The sequence below is a fragment of the Echinops telfairi genome, unplaced genomic scaffold (genome assembly GCF_000313985.2).
Source record: "Echinops telfairi isolate 266 unplaced genomic scaffold, ASM31398v2 ScPeMD7_7458;HRSCAF=8496, whole genome shotgun sequence".
Lineage (NCBI taxonomy): Eukaryota > Metazoa > Chordata > Mammalia > Afrosoricida > Tenrecidae > Echinops > Echinops telfairi.
In genome coordinates, this window is record NW_022111358.1 from 49635883 (window position 1) to 49653293 (window position 17411).

The 17411-nt window shown below is 44.6% G+C and overlaps 1 protein-coding gene across 1 annotated transcript in view; it reads left to right on the forward strand.

The window, feature by feature from the left end:
• Positions 1 to 17411, forward strand: part of LOC101642691 (E3 ubiquitin-protein ligase RNF213-like) — a 128770-nt gene that overhangs the window by 71574 nt on the left and 39785 nt on the right. The window contains exons 32-43 of the mRNA XM_045299521.1: positions 4 to 92; positions 4263 to 4454; positions 6006 to 6142; positions 6877 to 7031; positions 7133 to 7345; positions 7839 to 8020; positions 8593 to 8713; positions 12061 to 12161; positions 12276 to 12458; positions 13638 to 13807; positions 13906 to 14005; positions 16326 to 16437. Of these exons, the coding sequence (XP_045155456.1) occupies positions 4 to 92; positions 4263 to 4454; positions 6006 to 6142; positions 6877 to 7031; positions 7133 to 7345; positions 7839 to 8020; positions 8593 to 8713; positions 12061 to 12161; positions 12276 to 12458; positions 13638 to 13807; positions 13906 to 14005; positions 16326 to 16437 (1755 nt within the window). The remainder of the gene's footprint in view (positions 1 to 3; positions 93 to 4262; positions 4455 to 6005; positions 6143 to 6876; positions 7032 to 7132; positions 7346 to 7838; positions 8021 to 8592; positions 8714 to 12060; positions 12162 to 12275; positions 12459 to 13637; positions 13808 to 13905; positions 14006 to 16325; positions 16438 to 17411) is intronic.

Consider the following 17411-nt stretch of genomic DNA (forward strand, 5'->3'; position numbering starts at 1 on the left):
AAGAAGCAGGAGGAGACCATGTACAATGAGAAGGAGTGGGTAGTACGGGAAGCCTCCAATCAGGATGCCCTCCAGGAGGCGGGCACGTTCAGGTATGGAGATACGAGGAAACATGGATGTAGCTGAATGGTGGCTACAGAGAGGTGCGCTCTCCTGCCCACATCTCCCAACCTGGGAAGCGTGGGGAGACACTTCTTGGTAAAACACTCAGTATTTCAAAGTTTTTTTGGCTATTTTCCTGAAAGAGCTCGGAACAGATCTGGGTGGTGACTTTTTGAGGGGCTGTTTACTCTGATCTCCACTTTTGTATGAGTTTACAATTTGTCATAATAAAGAGAACAAGTGTCTTGTAGGATGGTGAACATTGACCAGCTTGTCGTAAACCTCTAAAATAGGTGCTATTTTAGGTCATTAAACTGAAAATGTGACATTCAGAGAGGAATAGAAATCATCTCCCCAGGCCTGCTGTGTTAAGTAACAGGAACCTCAACAAGAGAACCCTGGAAAGTTCCTTTCACTGTAAAAACGTTGACCCTGCCCTCAGAACTAAGCCTCAGTGACCTCTAAGAGGTCACAGGCCATGGAGAAAGAAGAGCGTGCCCTGGGTCCCAGATGAAGGTGCACCCGCCTCTGACTGGTAGTCTCTGTTCAGAGAACTGACTCCATCACTGGCTGGCTATCCCTTCCAAGTAGAGCTTCTCTGTCAATGACCTCAGTTGGCTTCAGGTATAAGCCTCTGTGTGATTAGGAGTAGGAAGAGGAGAATGCTACCATGAAACCAAACGTTGGAGCTTCTTTATGATGATCGTGTTACCATAGGAGTTATTCTGCTTCCATGTTGGGGGGGTAGGGGACTCTTAAGCAAGCTTATAGAACAATGACCTCCTTTGGGTTTCCAAGGCAGTAAATCAGTGGTTCTCAACCTTCCTAAGGCCACACTACTTTAATACAGTTCCTCATGTTGTGGTGACCCAACCATAAAATTATTTTCGTTGCTACTTCATCACTGTAATTTTGCTACTGTTATGAATCGGGTGATGCCTGTGAAAGGGTCATTTGACCCCCAAAGGGGTCACGACCCACAGGTTAGAACCACTGCAGTAAATCTTTATAGAAACAGAAAGCCTCATCTTTCTCCCTGGAAATGACGGGTAGGTTTAAACTGCTCACCTTGAGGTTAGTAGCCCCACACAAAACCCACTAGATCACTGGGACTCCTATTTTGCTTGTTTTCCTTCCTAACGATACCATCTGAGGGAATGCTGTCAGATGAGACATGAGCCGAGAAATACTTTCCTCTCCCTGGTTATGCTTCGTGGATTGTCTTCATATTTTTCACGTTCTGCATTTTCACTCTCCCGTTCCACTGCCACTGTCTCAGGTCCACCGGTCACTGTGCTGCTCTGACTGCAGCCCTGAGCTCTCAGCCCCTAGGGCTCCGCTCTCACCGGTGGTCTTTGGAAAAGTCTGAGCATATCTGTATCGGGGCTCAGAATTGTGCCCCTTTTATTTCCCTGTCTTTGATGTCAGCCCTGGATGAGTTAAGACTTTGGTGACTAGCTCCCCTCACCATCTCTGTGTTTTTCAAACTCAGATCTTCTGCCCCACTGGTGTTAAACACATAAATCTTTGTAGCCTTTATACTCTTAATCTCTCACAACCCCAAAGTCTGCAGGTACAGCTAAACAATGCCCAACCGTTCTCCCTGGTCCTCCCCCAGCCAGCTTGACCTTACACTGTTCTTGTCTCTGCATTTCTCCAGTTCAATCTTTTCCCCAAAATCAAGTGACTGCTTTGCTCCTAAGCATGCTTCATTTTCTCAGGAGACCTTGGAAATTCTCCCAAGTTTTAAGTTTTATTTCATATTTTTCTTCCATTCACATCCAGGACTTTCAGATATGATCCCTCTGAGAGCAATTAGTAGTGATAGCTAGGTACCATCTAGTTCTTTGGTCTCCAGGTAGTAGAGACTGATATTGGTGTGGTCTGCTAGTCCAGTGGACTAATGGCTTCCAGGTATCTTTCTTTTCTTTGCATAATGAAAGATCAATAGTTGTACCTTAGATGACTGCTCATCAGCTTATAAGAACCCAGTTGTTACTTTGTATCCATGTAGACTTTTCTGATCCTCCAGGACCAGTGATGTTTGGTCATGCCTAAGTTGTTTCCATAACTATGTTCCCATCACATTCACAGGCCTATTTGCAGCATAGATATTTACACATGTAGAAATATCTCTATGTCAAATCTATGTATATATTCTTTGGTATAGTCCCACCCTCCCTCCCATGGTCATTCAGCCTGTATACCTATCCACTTGTAGATCATCGTTAATGCAGGATTGTGTACATAACAGTATTTACCTCTGTTGCCTTGAACTATTGCACTGTTGCCAGTGTCTTCCCCTTCCCCCCTTTTTTCCTGACCTCCCTCCTTCTGACTTCTTCTCCCAGGTTAATAAATGTCTACCTTTGAGATAGTTAAGGTTTATTGTGCCAACCTGGCCGATAAACACATGTGGGATTAATTGAAGGGCAGAAACATAAATGGCTCAGTGAGCCTTGCCTTTCTAGTTCTCGGGTCTCTTGCTCTCTGATGGTTGGACCAGGGTGTGGCTGCCTTAGCCAGTTCCCTGCTTCAGCTGGCAAGGCTCACTTCCTGCAAGATATCCCAGAGGAGAAGCTACATGGACCAACCCTTATATAGCCCTGAGTGCTGGAGCAGCCACGTGGAGACCCCTGCCAGCACTGAGATGCTTACATGCTCACTGATTCGGCTTTCCTCCTGCAGTTGGCATCATTGCATGTGTTATGTGAGATTGAGGAGGGCTTTGTAGATTGGTGTCGGACATATTGGCTAATGTTGGACTTATGGGCTTGGACAGCACTGGGTTGGGATGCTTTCTTAATGTACACTTACCCCTTTATAAAACTCTCTTATATACATATTTCTGTGGATTTGTTTCTCTGGTCTACCCAGACTAACACAACTTTCTAGTTAGTAATATACCCTCTCTTTCTCTCCCACCCCTAGTGCCCATCAAAGAATGCTTCATTTAGTATAAAATATTTCCTTAACTTTTTATAACAGTGGTCTCATACAATATTTGTCACTTTATGATTGACTTATTTCACTTAGCATAATGTCCTCCAGGTTTATCCGAGAGGTGTTTCACAGATTCATTACTCATCTTTAGCACAAAGTAGTATTACCTGTACCATAGTTTGTTTTTCAACTCTTCCACTGATGGTTATTTAGGTTGTGTCCATCTTTTTGGTATCATGCCTAGTACTGCAGTGTATATGGGTATACATATATTTATTCTGATTGTAGCACTTGTTTCTCTAGGATACTCATATATACCAAGTATTGAGATTGCTGGGCCATATAGTATTTCTTTTTCTTTTTTCCATATAGTATTTCTATGTCCAGCTTTTTAATGAAGCACTGGACCATTTGACAGTCCCATCAGCAGTATGTGAGGTTCCACTTTCTCCACACCCTCACCAAAATTTGTTCTTCTATTTCTGAACTTTGCTATTAATACTGGGGTGAGATGAGATCTCTTTTTTTTCTTTTCAGTTCTTGAATGGTTAATGAGCATTTCTTTATATGTTTGTCATCCATCTAAATGTCTAATTCAGTGAAAGGTCTGTTCATGTTCTCTGCCAGTTTTTAATTGGATTATTTTTCATTTTATTTTTAAGATATTGCCTATAAATTTTATGGATTAGTTCCTTATCCCGTAATGTCACTGCCAAAAAATTCTTGCCAGTCTGTGGATTCTCCTTTTATTCTTTTGGCGAAGTGTTTTGACGGATGTAAGTGTCTAATTTGGGGAGGTCTCAGTCCTCTAGTTTGTCTTGTGTTGTTTTATTTGTCTTTGGTTATCTTTGATAGTGTATTTCTGCCACATATTTGGTCACCTAAGTTTGTCCCTATTTTTTCATGGCTGGTCATTATATTTCTAGGTTTTGTATTTAGGTACTTAATTCGTCTTGAGTTACTTTTTGTATGTAGTGTAAGATATGGGTCCTGTTTAATATTCCTGCAATGTAACAGGGCAACCTTCTCTCTCATAGGTTACACTGTATTGATTGTCTGCTGTCTTGTCTCCCTCAATTACACTATAACAGAGCCCCCATCTCTCCCACTACTGTTATACTGTATTAAAGTGATCTATTCCCCATATTGACATGGTACCGGGTCACCTTGTCTCCTGATGGCACTGTAACCATGGTGTCTTCTATTCTCTGCTGCAGGCACACCCTTTGGAAGCGTATCCAGAAGGCAGTGACCCCTCAGCTGGCCAGTATGATATCTATCATCGATAGAGATGGCAACCTCGAGCTACTGATTAATCCAGATTTTCCATCCTGGGCAAAGGATCTTTGGATGTTTATTTTCAGTGATATTAAGCTTCTCCACATACCTAACATGAAAAATAACATACGGTGAGTGGAAAACTTTTTTTTTTCATTCTTCTTTTTTTTAATCATTTATTGGGGCTCATACAACTCATTACAATCCATATATACATCAATTGTGTAAAGCACACTTATACATTTGTTGCCCTCGTCATTCTCAAAATTCACTTTCCTCTTGGGTTCCTGGAATCAGCTCCTCATTTTCCTCCCCCCCCCCACTCCTTCCTCCCTCATGAACCCTTAATAATTTATAAATTATTATTATATCTTATCTTACACTGCCCGGTTATATGCAGATCCTTGTGATCGATTCCCCCTTTCTACCCCCCCTTCCCTCCTGGTATCACCACTGTCACCGCTGGTCCTGAGGGGTTCATCTGTCCTAGACTCCCTGTGTTTCCAGTTCCCATCTGTACCAATGTGCATCCTCTGGTCTAACCAGGTTTGCAAAGTAGAACTGGGATCATGGTAGTTGGGTGGGGGAAGCGTTTAAGAACTAGAGGAAGGTTGTGAGTTTCATGAGTGGAAAACTTTTAAGGGAAGGTGGAAAAAATCATAGCTTTGCAATAATCTTGAGATGCTCTCTCATGTATTTGATGAAAATAATGATCTGTTTCAAAATCACAGTAAGGTTTGCTCCTTTTGCAGCTTAAAAGATTAAGACAACAATACAGTCGGTCGCAAAAGGGAATTTGCTAACATTCTAAGAAATCCCTGTTTCATTCTCTGGCTTCCTAGCTTTCAGAGAACTTGTTTGAGTTAAAGGCTTGTACTTGCTCTCATAAACAGCCCAGTAAATGTAGGAATGTTGCTTCCTCCCTGACCCATACTCCAAGGTGGGCACCATGCACGCACCCTACCCCGGAGTCTCATCATGGGGCCACATGCTTAGTTAGTCTCCCAGAAACTTCCTGTTTGGACATCAAAGGGCTTCTATTCTAGGCTGCAGGTGTTTAAAGAACATCTGAGCAAGCAGGATTCCAAATACCAAGTGTGAACACTTACATGGAAGACACGAGCTATGGATAACCAAGTTGGAAGAACACGCCATAAAAGCTACATCTCTTTGTGTTGGAGGAAGGGAAGCATGGCTCTAGGTGATAGAAGGTAATACTGGTGGCACAATGGTTAAGTGCTTAGCTGCCACTAAAAGGATGGTAACTTGAAGCCACTCAGTGACTCAGCAACGAAAGACGTGGCAATCTGCTCCCATAAGGATTTCAGCCCAGGAAACCCTATGGGGGTGCTGCTCTGTCGCATGGGGTCGCTGTGAGCAGAAACTGACTCAATGGCACCTAGCAACAGAGGACACTAGAACCCTAGTTTGGCCAGACTTGGGTGGTGACTTGTTTTTTCTGTGTGTTTGTGAGCAAAGGCATCACACGAAGGTAATCTCGTGGTTCCTCAGACAGAACCCCTCAGCCATGTGAAGCGCACTAGACCACAGGGATCTTCTTGGCGTCACTGAAGTCCCTCGGCTTTAAGGGTTGAAGCGATGGTGTCAGTGACGGACCTTGTCCTGTCCTGAGTGACATGCCACCACTGACCATATGCTTTGTCCTCCTGTGGCTTCTGCAGATCTCAGAGCGAGATGTCCCACATTGTGGTGCAGAACAACATGAAGCTTTCAGACAACAGCGTCCCGTTCAGCTGGAGAATCAAGGACTACCTGGAGGAGCTGTGGGTCCAGGCTCAATACATCACCGATGCTGAAGGTGAGGCCACCTCCAGAGAGACTGATGGACAGACAGACAGGCAGGCAGACAGGCAAATCAGTCTTTTACTCACTGGAGACTGTCTTACAGTAAGCCAGTGACAACAAATGGCTGCTACACTGTGGTGTGCACTGGACGAAATAGGCTCCAGTAAGGGTCAGAGGTCCCATGGACAAGGGATTCTCTTGGATGGGTCTTAGCCATGTGGTGGCCAGGGAGGAGGTGAAGTGGGACATGGCCAACAGGAAGAGAGCCTGCTCCCCATTCCCTATCAAAGGCTCTGGCAAGGAGGTGACAGGACTGAGCAGCTGTTCCCAGTGGGACCTTTCTCAGCACCTTCTTCCCTCAAATGAGCTGTCGGAGAAACTGCTGACACACAGCCCGGACAGGGCACTTCACCCTGCCAGGCACCTGAACGCAGTCCTTCTGGGAAACACAATTATGACACAGCATTTTGGAAAAATCTCACTTCTTCTATACAGAATGACCTTAAAATGATCAACAGGTCAGAATACGTGGCAATGAGTTTATTTCCTAGGTAGGTAAGAACTCTGTCCCATCTTCTGAGTGTACCTGCTATTCCACTCGAACACTGCCTAAAGTATCTGGAAGGGACCCTCCCTTTCATTCTCCATAACGCCAGCCCGCTCACTCCTCTCTGAGGCCCGTCCTGACTCAGAGACCCCTGCTCCGTGAGCAAGAGCAGGGCAACCATGTCTGCTTTCCGTCGGCAGGACTGTCAGAGAAGCTAGTGGCGATCTTCCAGCAAACTCCCCTGGGCCGGTTTCTCGCTCGACTCGGTGGAGAGCAGCAGCAAACACTGCTCCAGTGGTACTTGAAGGACTTCCTGCTCTTGACCATGCGCGTGAGCACGGAGCAGGAGTTGCAGGTCAGTACCACGTGGGGGATTAGTGTGACACCTGCGTCGTGTGGGCTGGATGCAAGACAGGGAAAGGGTTGTCTGTCACGTAAATGCTGCTTGTTCTCCAGTTTCTCCAGCTGGCTCTGGGGTCCTGCATGGGCCAGCTGAGAGCGCTAGCAGCAAGGCCAGAGGACGAGGTGTCCCTGCCGTGGGTGCACCTTGCCTATCAGCACTTCAGGAGCCGGCTGCAGAACTTCTCTCGGATCCTGGCTGTCTGTCCGCAAATCCTAGATAGCCTGACAGAAGCAGTGGAGAGCCGTCGCCTGCCCGAGTATGAGATGGTAAGGCTCTTGTGGGCACACGGAGGAGCTTGGAGGCCAAGGGCTCAGCCTTCTTGAGTGGGAGGTTCGACCCCACCCTGGGAATGGAAAACTTCGGGGTGTCCTCAGATACCGTTCAGTAGAATCTGGCTCATGGCGACTCCATGTGTGTTAACCTTTCAGCAGCAGACCGCCAGGCCTTACTTTCTTGGGACCTAGGGGGGGATGTGAACTGCTCACCTTCCAGTTCATAGCCCAGCACTTAACCATTTAGGCCGCCCAGAGACAAGTTTATAGGGCCATGTCCCACAGGGAGACGTCATGGGACACAGGTGTCGGTGTAGTCGGAGATGTTGGGAACATCACACAGCAGCTAACACGTGCTGTGTCCCAGGACAATGAGCAAGTCCGTTATGAGTCTGGAGCCGAGGATACTCTGGGCTAACAGCAGGGCCTCGGGGTTACAGGGCGGTTGGGGAAGGGGGTACTCAGTCACTGCCTGTTCTCTGTGCAGACGCTGGATGCGCTTGCAGCCATGGCCTGTGTTGAGCTGCTGACGAGGGACGCCCTACAGCCCACCCCCCAGGCCTGGCTGCAGACGGTGAAGGACCTGTCCACACCGCTGGAGTTGCTGTGTTCTGAGGTGCACATGCAAGGCAGCGGGAACGTGACCACAGCGCTCGTCAGGGAGCTCAGGTGAGGCCTGGGTGCCAGCCCCCACGAGCTCAGCACCCTGTAAGCAAGAGCAGCAGGCACAGCCAGGGAAAGGCTCTCCCTCCTCCCTCCCCCACACCAGCTCCTATGACCAGTGACATTCCATCAAAGAGCAGAGGCCCAGAGGAAGGGGAGGGCACATTCAGGCCAGGCAGTCAGCAGACCATGATGGCCCTGTGGGAACAATGCCGTGACAGAAGGACACTCAGCCCAGACGGTAGGCAGAGAGGGATTAACAGTGCAACTGACTTCCTGGGAGATTATCCCTGAGACATGCTCTCAGCTGGGTCCGACCTGCTCGGGGAAAGGCCTGCAGCAGGTGGGTGGGGAGCACTGGGGTGAAGGCAGAGGCATGTGCCGCTCAGTGCCCCCACGGGGCATGGAGACAGCATGTCAGGGTTTCCGGCCAGAGGCCAGTCCTCTCTACCATTGTCCCTCATTCCTCGTGTCCTGTTCTTTCTCTGAACTCCCTGCCTGGCTCCGGGGCTGTCCTCCCCTCTGTCAGTCTCAGGCGTTGTCCCCAGAACTGAGAGGGTGGCCCCCTCTTTGCACAGGACCCAGTGGAACCGCATTTTTTCCATTTCCCTCTTCGTGGAGCACGTGCTCCTGGGGACCCAGAGTCAGATCCCGGAGCTGCACTCGCTGGTGATGGACTGCACTGCCTCCCTCAACAAGGTCAGTGCCTGGCCTTGTTCCACCTCCTTCCTCGACCTGACACTACGTGCATGCGCCCTCGCGGCTCTGGACGTGGCCATCTCGGAGCGCAGAGCAACGTGCTTTCGCCCCGAGCTGCCCGCTCCTTCCATGTTAAGTGTGTAATGACACGCCCTCTCTGGTTGTTCATCAGAGTGCATCGCTGAAGGGTCAGTTGCAGGCATAGGATGCCCTCCAGTTAAGTGTATGCAGAACGGGAACCAAGGGGGCAAGAAGATGCTTGGGAAGCCACTGGAAAGGAGGAGCAAACCCCACTGGGCCTTGGAGGCGGCTCCCTGGAACTGTCAGCTCCCCCTAGCTAGGAAACAGAAAGGCCTCTGCCCTCCCACACCCTTATAAAGCTGGTGATGGGACAGGACAGTGTCTCTGTAGAAAAGTCACCATGGGTGTAACTACCCTTCCCAGTGGTGACCTCCCAGAGCAAAAGGTGGACTCTACTCTTTGCAACCTGTGAACACGACATGAGCGCACCAGCTAGCTCCTCAGTCCCATGTTTCACCCCGAAGAGAAAAGCACAGACTGGTCATTCTTATTATTAAAAATAAGAAAGGCCTGAATTAGTAACTAGATAAAGTTTAGCAAGATTTTAACCTTGCAGAAACCATTATGAGTTAGACATCAGATTGAAAATTAAACTCTGTATGATCAATTCTAAAGATGCAGAGAAAGCCTTCCATAGATGTCAACACAGGTCCGTAATTTGAAAAAGAAAATATGAATGGCACACGAAGAATAGCAGAGGTCTTTTCCTTTCGCTGTTATTGCCTGTGAGTATATATAACATAAACATATCGAGAGCAAACTTCATTCTTCCCCCTTAAATTCCCCTCCAAAAATGTGTTTCTGCTTTTAAATCTATTCCCTAGATTTAGAATCCTCCAGGTCCCTGCTTGTGTTCAAGCAGGCATATACAAGAACGGTAGATGGTGTCGAGTCAGACTCAGAGCAACCCTGTTCACAACAGAAGGAAACAAGGCCCGGTCCCCCACTCCCCTCACAATTATTACTTTGTTTGAACCTACTGTTCCAGGCCTTGTGTTAATCCAGTTTGTCACGTGTTTCTTCTTTTTTCTGACCTTTTATTTTACCAAATATGAAGTCCTTTTCCAGGGACAGGTGGCTTCTGATAACATGTCCCAAGTATACACGGGGATGTCTCCCCATTCTTGCTACTAAGGAATATCCTGGTTGTACTTCTTCCAAGATAAACTTCTTCGTTCTTCTGCCATTCCATGGTACTTTCAATAATCTTCACTAATACCATAATTCAAATGCATCAATTCTCCCCAATATTCCTTATTTATTGTCCGTCTTTCATATGTATGTGAAGCACTTGATAATATCCTTGATTGGGTCAGGCAAAATATACTAGTCCTCAGAGTGACATTTTTGCTCTTAAATATTTCATTTTTTCACATATGATACAACTTAATCATTCACCCATTTTTAAAATTTTTTTAAAGCTTCCTTCCATTTAATTTTTTTTTTACAATTTTTAAAATTGGGAGTCAATAGATATATATCATTCCACAGTTCATTCATATGAAGCAGAATTGTACATTTGCTACCACAGTTTTCAAACACTCTTTTCCTTCGTGCACGCCTTGACATTGTCTCTCTTTTACCCCTCCCCTTCCGTATTCCACCCCGCAGAAACCCTCTTTCTGTCTGCTGTCCCTATAGATCCATCAGTCCTCGGTTCATATGCCGAAAACATGTGACACAGATTCAAGAGGTTGACCCCACTGACTGAACACATCTGAGATAAACCTTAATATGAACAAACAAGAACAAACATACACACACATGAAAGTACAAAAAATGTTGAAAACGAGATCAGGTCCAGCATGCATCAGAGATACCAATCTATAAAGTCCTCTTCAGACTCATGAAACACATGCAGTGACGCCGAATGCAGGATGATCACAGGCCAGTGAGTAGAAAGTCTTTGGATCCAGTGGCGTTGTAAGCATCTCAGTACTGGCAGGAGGCTCCACGTAGCTTCTCCAGCTTCCAGGGCTGCATCAGGGTAGGTCCATGTGGCTTCTCCTCAGGGATGTCTCGCAGTGAGTGAGGAGACAAAGAGAGTGTATGTCTCCCGCCTCCAAGGAGGAAAATACAGGAGCTCCCATAATTCCCAGAAGAAGGTCATGTCCACACAGAGGCCTCATTGGCTATGATCCGATTGACAGACTAGACTCCACCCCTTCACTCTTAATCCTCTCAAGTCCCAACTGACACCAGATTATGTAATTTCTACACTGGGTGTTCACAATTTAAGCTCTGATACCATTCCCTCCTTCAGATTTGTATTTTACTATTTACATGACTTAGATCACACAGGCTGGTGTGCTCCTTCCGTGTGGACTTAGTTGATGCTTCACTTAGATGGCTGCCTGTCTGAAGATAAGCCTTTAAGACCCCAGGTGCAATACATTCCCGTAGCTAGGCACCATCTGGTTTCTTCACCACACTTTGCTATAGCACTCATATCTTCGGTGATTACTTAATGAGGGCAAGCATCATTTTAGGTTTTAAGATAAAAACGGCTCCATTTTCATCTTTGCTCTTCTATGTGGTGTGAGCTTTTTCATTGTGCTCCAAATGTATATCCAGTTTTCTCCACACTGTTGTCAGTGAGGGCTGTCCAGAGGGAGATGGATTTATTTCTATTCTCAATTTCTCAGTTTTGTTCCACTGGTTTGTTGATGTAATAGGTGGTTTGAATACAATGTAGGTTTGGGACTGGGAAGTGTGGGCCATCCTACTTGGTGCTTCTTTAGTAGTCACTTGCTTATTTAAGGTGTCTTCCCTTTCCATATGAAACTGAAGATTCGGGTTTTTAATCCCTACTGATAAAAAGATGTTGACAACAGTCAGGATCAGAATTGCAGAAGATTTGTGTTTGTTTTGGATAGTATTAAAATTTTTCCACAATGTTGTTTCCTTTCCTTGCGCTTGGTATATTCTTCTATTTATGCAAATCTCTTTTGATTTCTTATAGTAGTATTTTGTACTTTTCTTCGTGTATTTTGTTTCTCTAGTTAAATGTGCTCCTAAGTATTCCCTCTTTTGGGTGGCTACACCTAATGATACTGTTTTCCTGATTTCCTTGTAATATTTCTCTTTGTTAATATAAAGGAATCTGACTAAATTTTGTGTGTTCATCTCATACCTTGATACTTTGCTGATTCTTCCTATTCTAGTAGTTTTCTTGCTTGGGATTTTCTATATATAGGATCAATTATCTATAAACAGCGATAGATTTGATGCTGATTAGATGCCTCCTTGCTGCCTTTCCAATTTAGTGTCTACAAGAGAACTCTGACATCAAGACCTACAGGCCTTTTGCAGCTGTAATGACTACTCTCTGTGAATGTAAGGAGCGGGCCAGCAAGACCTTAACCAGGTACATATCTGGAAGAGGGTCCATAAAGAATAATTTTGGTTTGTTTATATTTTTAGCTTATCATAGTTACCTGCTTTGCTTCGGAACTGATCTTACACCCTTTGTAAGTTACAGGGTTGGAGTCCAGCCATGCCCTAAATGCCTAGGAGATGCACAGGATCCTGTATGCCTGCCGTGTGACCACATCTACTGCCACGAATGCATAAGAACCTGCCTCATCCCAGAGCAGATGAGATGCCCCTTGTGTTCTTTTGACTTGCCAGACAATTTCCCTCTGACTGTTTCACAAGAGCAGAGGTAAAATCCCTTTCTCCTAAGTAATCTTTCTTATCTTAAAAAAAAAGTAATCAGAAACATACACTTTATTTTTTTAAATCATTTTATTGAGGGCTCATACAACTCTTATCACAATCCATATATACATCAATTTTGTCAAGCACATTTGTACATTCGTTGCCCTCATCATTCTCAAAACATTTGCTCTCCAGTTAAGCCCTTGGTATCGGCTCCTTACTTTTCCCCCTCACTTCCCCACTCCCCCCTCCTTCATGAACCCATGATCATTTATAAATTATTATTATTTTGACATGTCTTACACTGTCCAACGTCTCCCTTCACCCACTTTTCTGTTGTCCGTACCCGGGGGAGGAGGTTATATGTAGATCCTTATCATCGGTTCCCCCCACTTTTTTTTTAATCATTTCATTGGGGGCTTGTACTTTTATTATAGGACTGGATAGTGTTCCATTCTGTTGTTGGGTTGCTAAAGTCTGTGCCAATTTGACAGCACATAACAGCCCACACCCCAACACCTTTGCCTGGTAGAAAATCTACCTTCAGAGAGCTCTCATGAGACACTGTCATTTATGGATATCCTTCTAAATATGTAGTTTGAAAATTATTTTCTTCCCAAGATGTGCATTTGTACAAATTTGGAAGCAGCAAAATCAAAAGTGATGAACCAGAAAGTTATAAATTAAATAAAGCCATCCCAAGAGACCCAGTAAATGTAGACACAACTGGTTTATCCCTATAAGCTCATCCTCCTGGTGCAGAAGTGCCCCTCTTGTTCCATGGCCTGAGGGTAGAGCCAGCCCTCCGGGCTAACTGCTTTGGACACCAGGTGGTTAGATTAGCTGATGCTCTGTGGACTTAGCGTCCCCGCCCAGCTCTGCACCAGCTCTGCCTCCTGCCCCCTCCTGCCCTCTGGTGTCTCCTGGAACTGGAGCACAGGGTGAGCCTCATGGATGGGGTTCTCTGACACACCTTGGGGGCATCAAGGGTATTGCCGCCTAAACGATCCATGTGTTCCTGACGGGTGATCAGCCTCTATCGTGTTGTGATGGTTTTGAAAACCAGTTCTAATCAAAGTAAAGAAACATATCTTTTAAGATAGGGGAAAAAATGCCATCCAAATCCCAAGTCATCTGTATTGCAAACTGCAGACCCTGTGACCATGTCTTGCCCATTCCTAAGGGATGCCGTCGAGAAGCACTCCCGGTTCCGGCACATGTGCAACAGTTTCTTCGTAGATGTGGTTTCCACCATGTGCTTCAAGGACAACACTCCACCTCAGAGGGACGTCATCGAGGCCCTGCTGTCTCTACTCTTTGTTCAAAAGGAGCTCTTGCGAGAGGCCCCCCAGAGTAAGTTGCTTTCTTCTGACAGGCCTCACAACTCAGTCCTCCGCCTCATCTTTGTGTGTGTGAAGTGCACTGAGCTGCCTGTTTCTGTCTGGTTTAAGGACATTGTGAGCACACAAAATCTCTGTCCCCGTTTGATGACGTGGTGGATAAGACTCCTGTCATCCGCTCAGTGGTACTGAAACTGCTGTTGAAGTACAGGTAAGGGGACGCACGTCGAGAACTGCCTTGACTCTTTGCCCCACCTACCAATTATGGCTCTTTCCTTTTCATGCTCATAATTCTAAGAAGCTTTTTCAATGAGACCTCCTGGCTCACTTATCTACATTAATTGCATGTTTTCACATGAATAAGGTGACCAGATTTTAACATTGGTAAAGCGGGACACCATTGATAAAACTCATATCCTGGCGAAATAGCCACATGGCAGCCGAAAACCGTATACCCTAGCTTGTCGTGCATTCTTTCCAAAAATCGGGACTTTTTTAAAACGCCGCGGGACACGGGAAACATTGTTAAAAATCGGGACTGTCCCGCCAGAAGCGGGACGTCTGGTCACCTTACACATAAAGGCACTTGTGTTTAGCACAGCCACCACAAGAGAAAAAAAGCTTAACTTGGAAAGAACCATGATGTTCTGAAATGGGCAGGAATCTGGGTTCTGATCCTAGTTCTACAGCAACCTCGTTTTGTGACTTGAGACTAGAAACTTAGAATCTCTCACCCTCAATTCCCTAGATGTCCTCCCAGTTTTATCTCCACTCCTGATTTCATGAATCAGTCGAGAAGTCCCTATAAGTAGATGTCAAAATGCTGTCTTGTCAAATTATTAAATTTTAGGAAATTCTTATCTTATCCTAAAATTATTAAATTTTAGGGAAGCTTATCTGAATTCATAAGAATCTTTCAGAAGATCATCGGTACACTCATCCTGAATCCTGACTGGACAGCATATACTTTTTGAAGTGTTGGAAAAAGCAAAATACTGTAATAAAAGTTCTTACAGGAGCAACCCTTTCCAACTGCCATGTCTAAAAGCAAACTCAGAAGAGATTAGACTTATATGAGCAGACTTCAAAAAGTTCATGGGAGAAAAAAGGTTCATGGCAAAATGGAATTTAAAGACAAAGGAATTTTTCCACCAACATTTGAAGCCCCCTCCTTATGTACACCTTGGATCCACTGCTTCTTTATCCGTGGATATTTTGCTCGGCTGCTTTTCCATCATAAGTGAAAAAGTCTGTTCAAACAGGGTTTCCAAATGAAACTATTGTAAATGTATATCACTGAAGATTTTCAGAATGTAAAACAAAGTCACTCTTCTCACTAGTTAATTTTTGCTCTGGAAAATGTTTTATTTTACTCTTTTATGAAAGAGTAATGTTGTCATTTCAACACACAATGGGTTATTCATGTTACTTTAAATGAGTTGATAAATATTTTTGAAATTTCTGGTTTAATCTTTTTTAACTTTGTACTGTGTTTTGCCTGAAAGTTTAGAGAACAAATTAGTTTTCCCTTCAACAGTTCATACACATTTTATGCATGACATTGGAGTAAAATCTCCACACTGTAACAGCAGTCTTCCCACTTTCTGTTTTCGGTTTCCATTTGTCTTTCTTCCCTACCCCGCCCCCCCCCACCTCCCGAGCTTTACCCCACGGCAAAGCTGCTCTGTCTCCATCTTAAGGCTGGTGTTCTATGGACTTCACACCTCCCTGGTGTTGTTGCTCACTGTACGGGCTTTCCTACTACTTGGCTAAAAATTGAGCCATGGGGATAAATTCAGGTCCAGGTTTCAAGGGTGTCTAAAGGTCACAGTCTCAAGGATTTACAAGTCTCTATCACAGCAGCAAGACTGTTTTTATGAGTTTGCATGTGTTCTACAGGTTTTCTTCCCAGTCCATTCAGGGCCTTCCATGGAGACCCATTCAGATCAGTCAGCACTGATACGCAGACCATCTAGTTCTTCTGCTCACAGGGTGGTGGAAACTGAGGTCCATATTGTCTGCTAACCATTTGGACTATTTGCTTCCTTGCTCTTTGAATTTTTTCACGTTTCTTTGCATTGGATTGGGAAAAACAAATAGTTGCACCTTAGAAAGCCACTTGCTAGCTTTTAAGACTCGATTCACTAATCATCACCATAGAATATAGAACACTGTCTTTGTGATGAGGTTATGCCAATAGATTTAGCTGTCTGCAAAGTCAGTTTTAATAATAATATAAATATTGATAGCTTTAAAAGTGCTTAGGGGTTCTCAATACTTTTTAAGACTTTATAGTCATCCTGAGATAAATTTGAGAACTGCTGACCTAAAATATGGAATTTTACATTCCTACAATGTGGTACTAGTATTTTTTCCCTAAGATCACCTTTCAGCCAATTACACATAATATTTTGCATATATATCCATATGTCTTTTTAGGTAGAGAAGGATACACATAGATTTATATATGTGTTTATTTTTATAATGGGTCTCTAGGTAGAGGATCACTGAGCATATTTCTTGTTCCACAGCTTCCGTGAAGTAAAAGATTACCTTCAGGATTACTTGTCCTCACTAGAAAAGATCGTTTTCATCGGTGAGGATAAGACAGAGCTCTACACACTCTTTATCAACTGCCTAGAGGTAAGTTGTCACTTCTTTGCATTCCTTTGCCATCTATCTGAACCACACAGTCTAAGACATGGAGACTGGTTCTGAAAATGAACACAATGTCATTTCAGTCAATAAAAGTAACAGAAATTCTGTTCCCATGGGAAAAGAACGGTTTTGAAGACTGCTTGCCCACACTAGTTGTCTCCCTTGCCATCTTTGTGCCCTGCACACAGATGCAACATAGAAGACCATCAAGAGTAACCACAGTTGCCTTGGGTGGTGAGACAACAAATACTTGGTTTTCTCTTCATATTTATTTCTAAAACATGGTTTCCATAGTGTAGTGGTTATTACATAATTATTTCTAAAATTTGGTAATGCATATGAACACAAATTGTTGCTGTTGTTTGGTGTTATCCAGTCAGCTCCGATCCATAGCAACTCTATTCCCAATAGCACAAAATACTGCCCGTACCTGGGCCATCCTCACAATCATTTTTATGCTTAAGCCCATTGTTGCAGCCATGGTGTCAATCCGTCTCCTTGGGGGTCTTCCTCATTTTTGCTAACCTCTACTTTATCAAACATCATATCCTTCTACAGCGACTGTCCCTCCTGCCAACATATATGTAAGAGTGTATGGCGACATGTACGCGAGAGAGACGAAAGCTCACCATCCTGGCATCTAAAGAGCACCCTGGCCATCCTTCTTCCAAGACAGATCAGTTTGTCCTTTGAGCAGTCCAGGAAACTTTCAACATTCTTCTGCAGCACAATTCAAAGGCATCGATTCTTCTACAGTCTTGTTTATTCAACGTCCCAATTCACATGCATATGAGGCAATTGAAAAGACCATGGCTTGGGTCCTGAGCACCTTAATCCTCAAACTTACATCCTTGCTTTTCAATATTCTTTTTTTTTTATCAATTTATTGGGGCTAATACAATTCATCACAATACATAGATCAATTGTGTAAAGCACATCTATACATTTGTTGCCCTCAT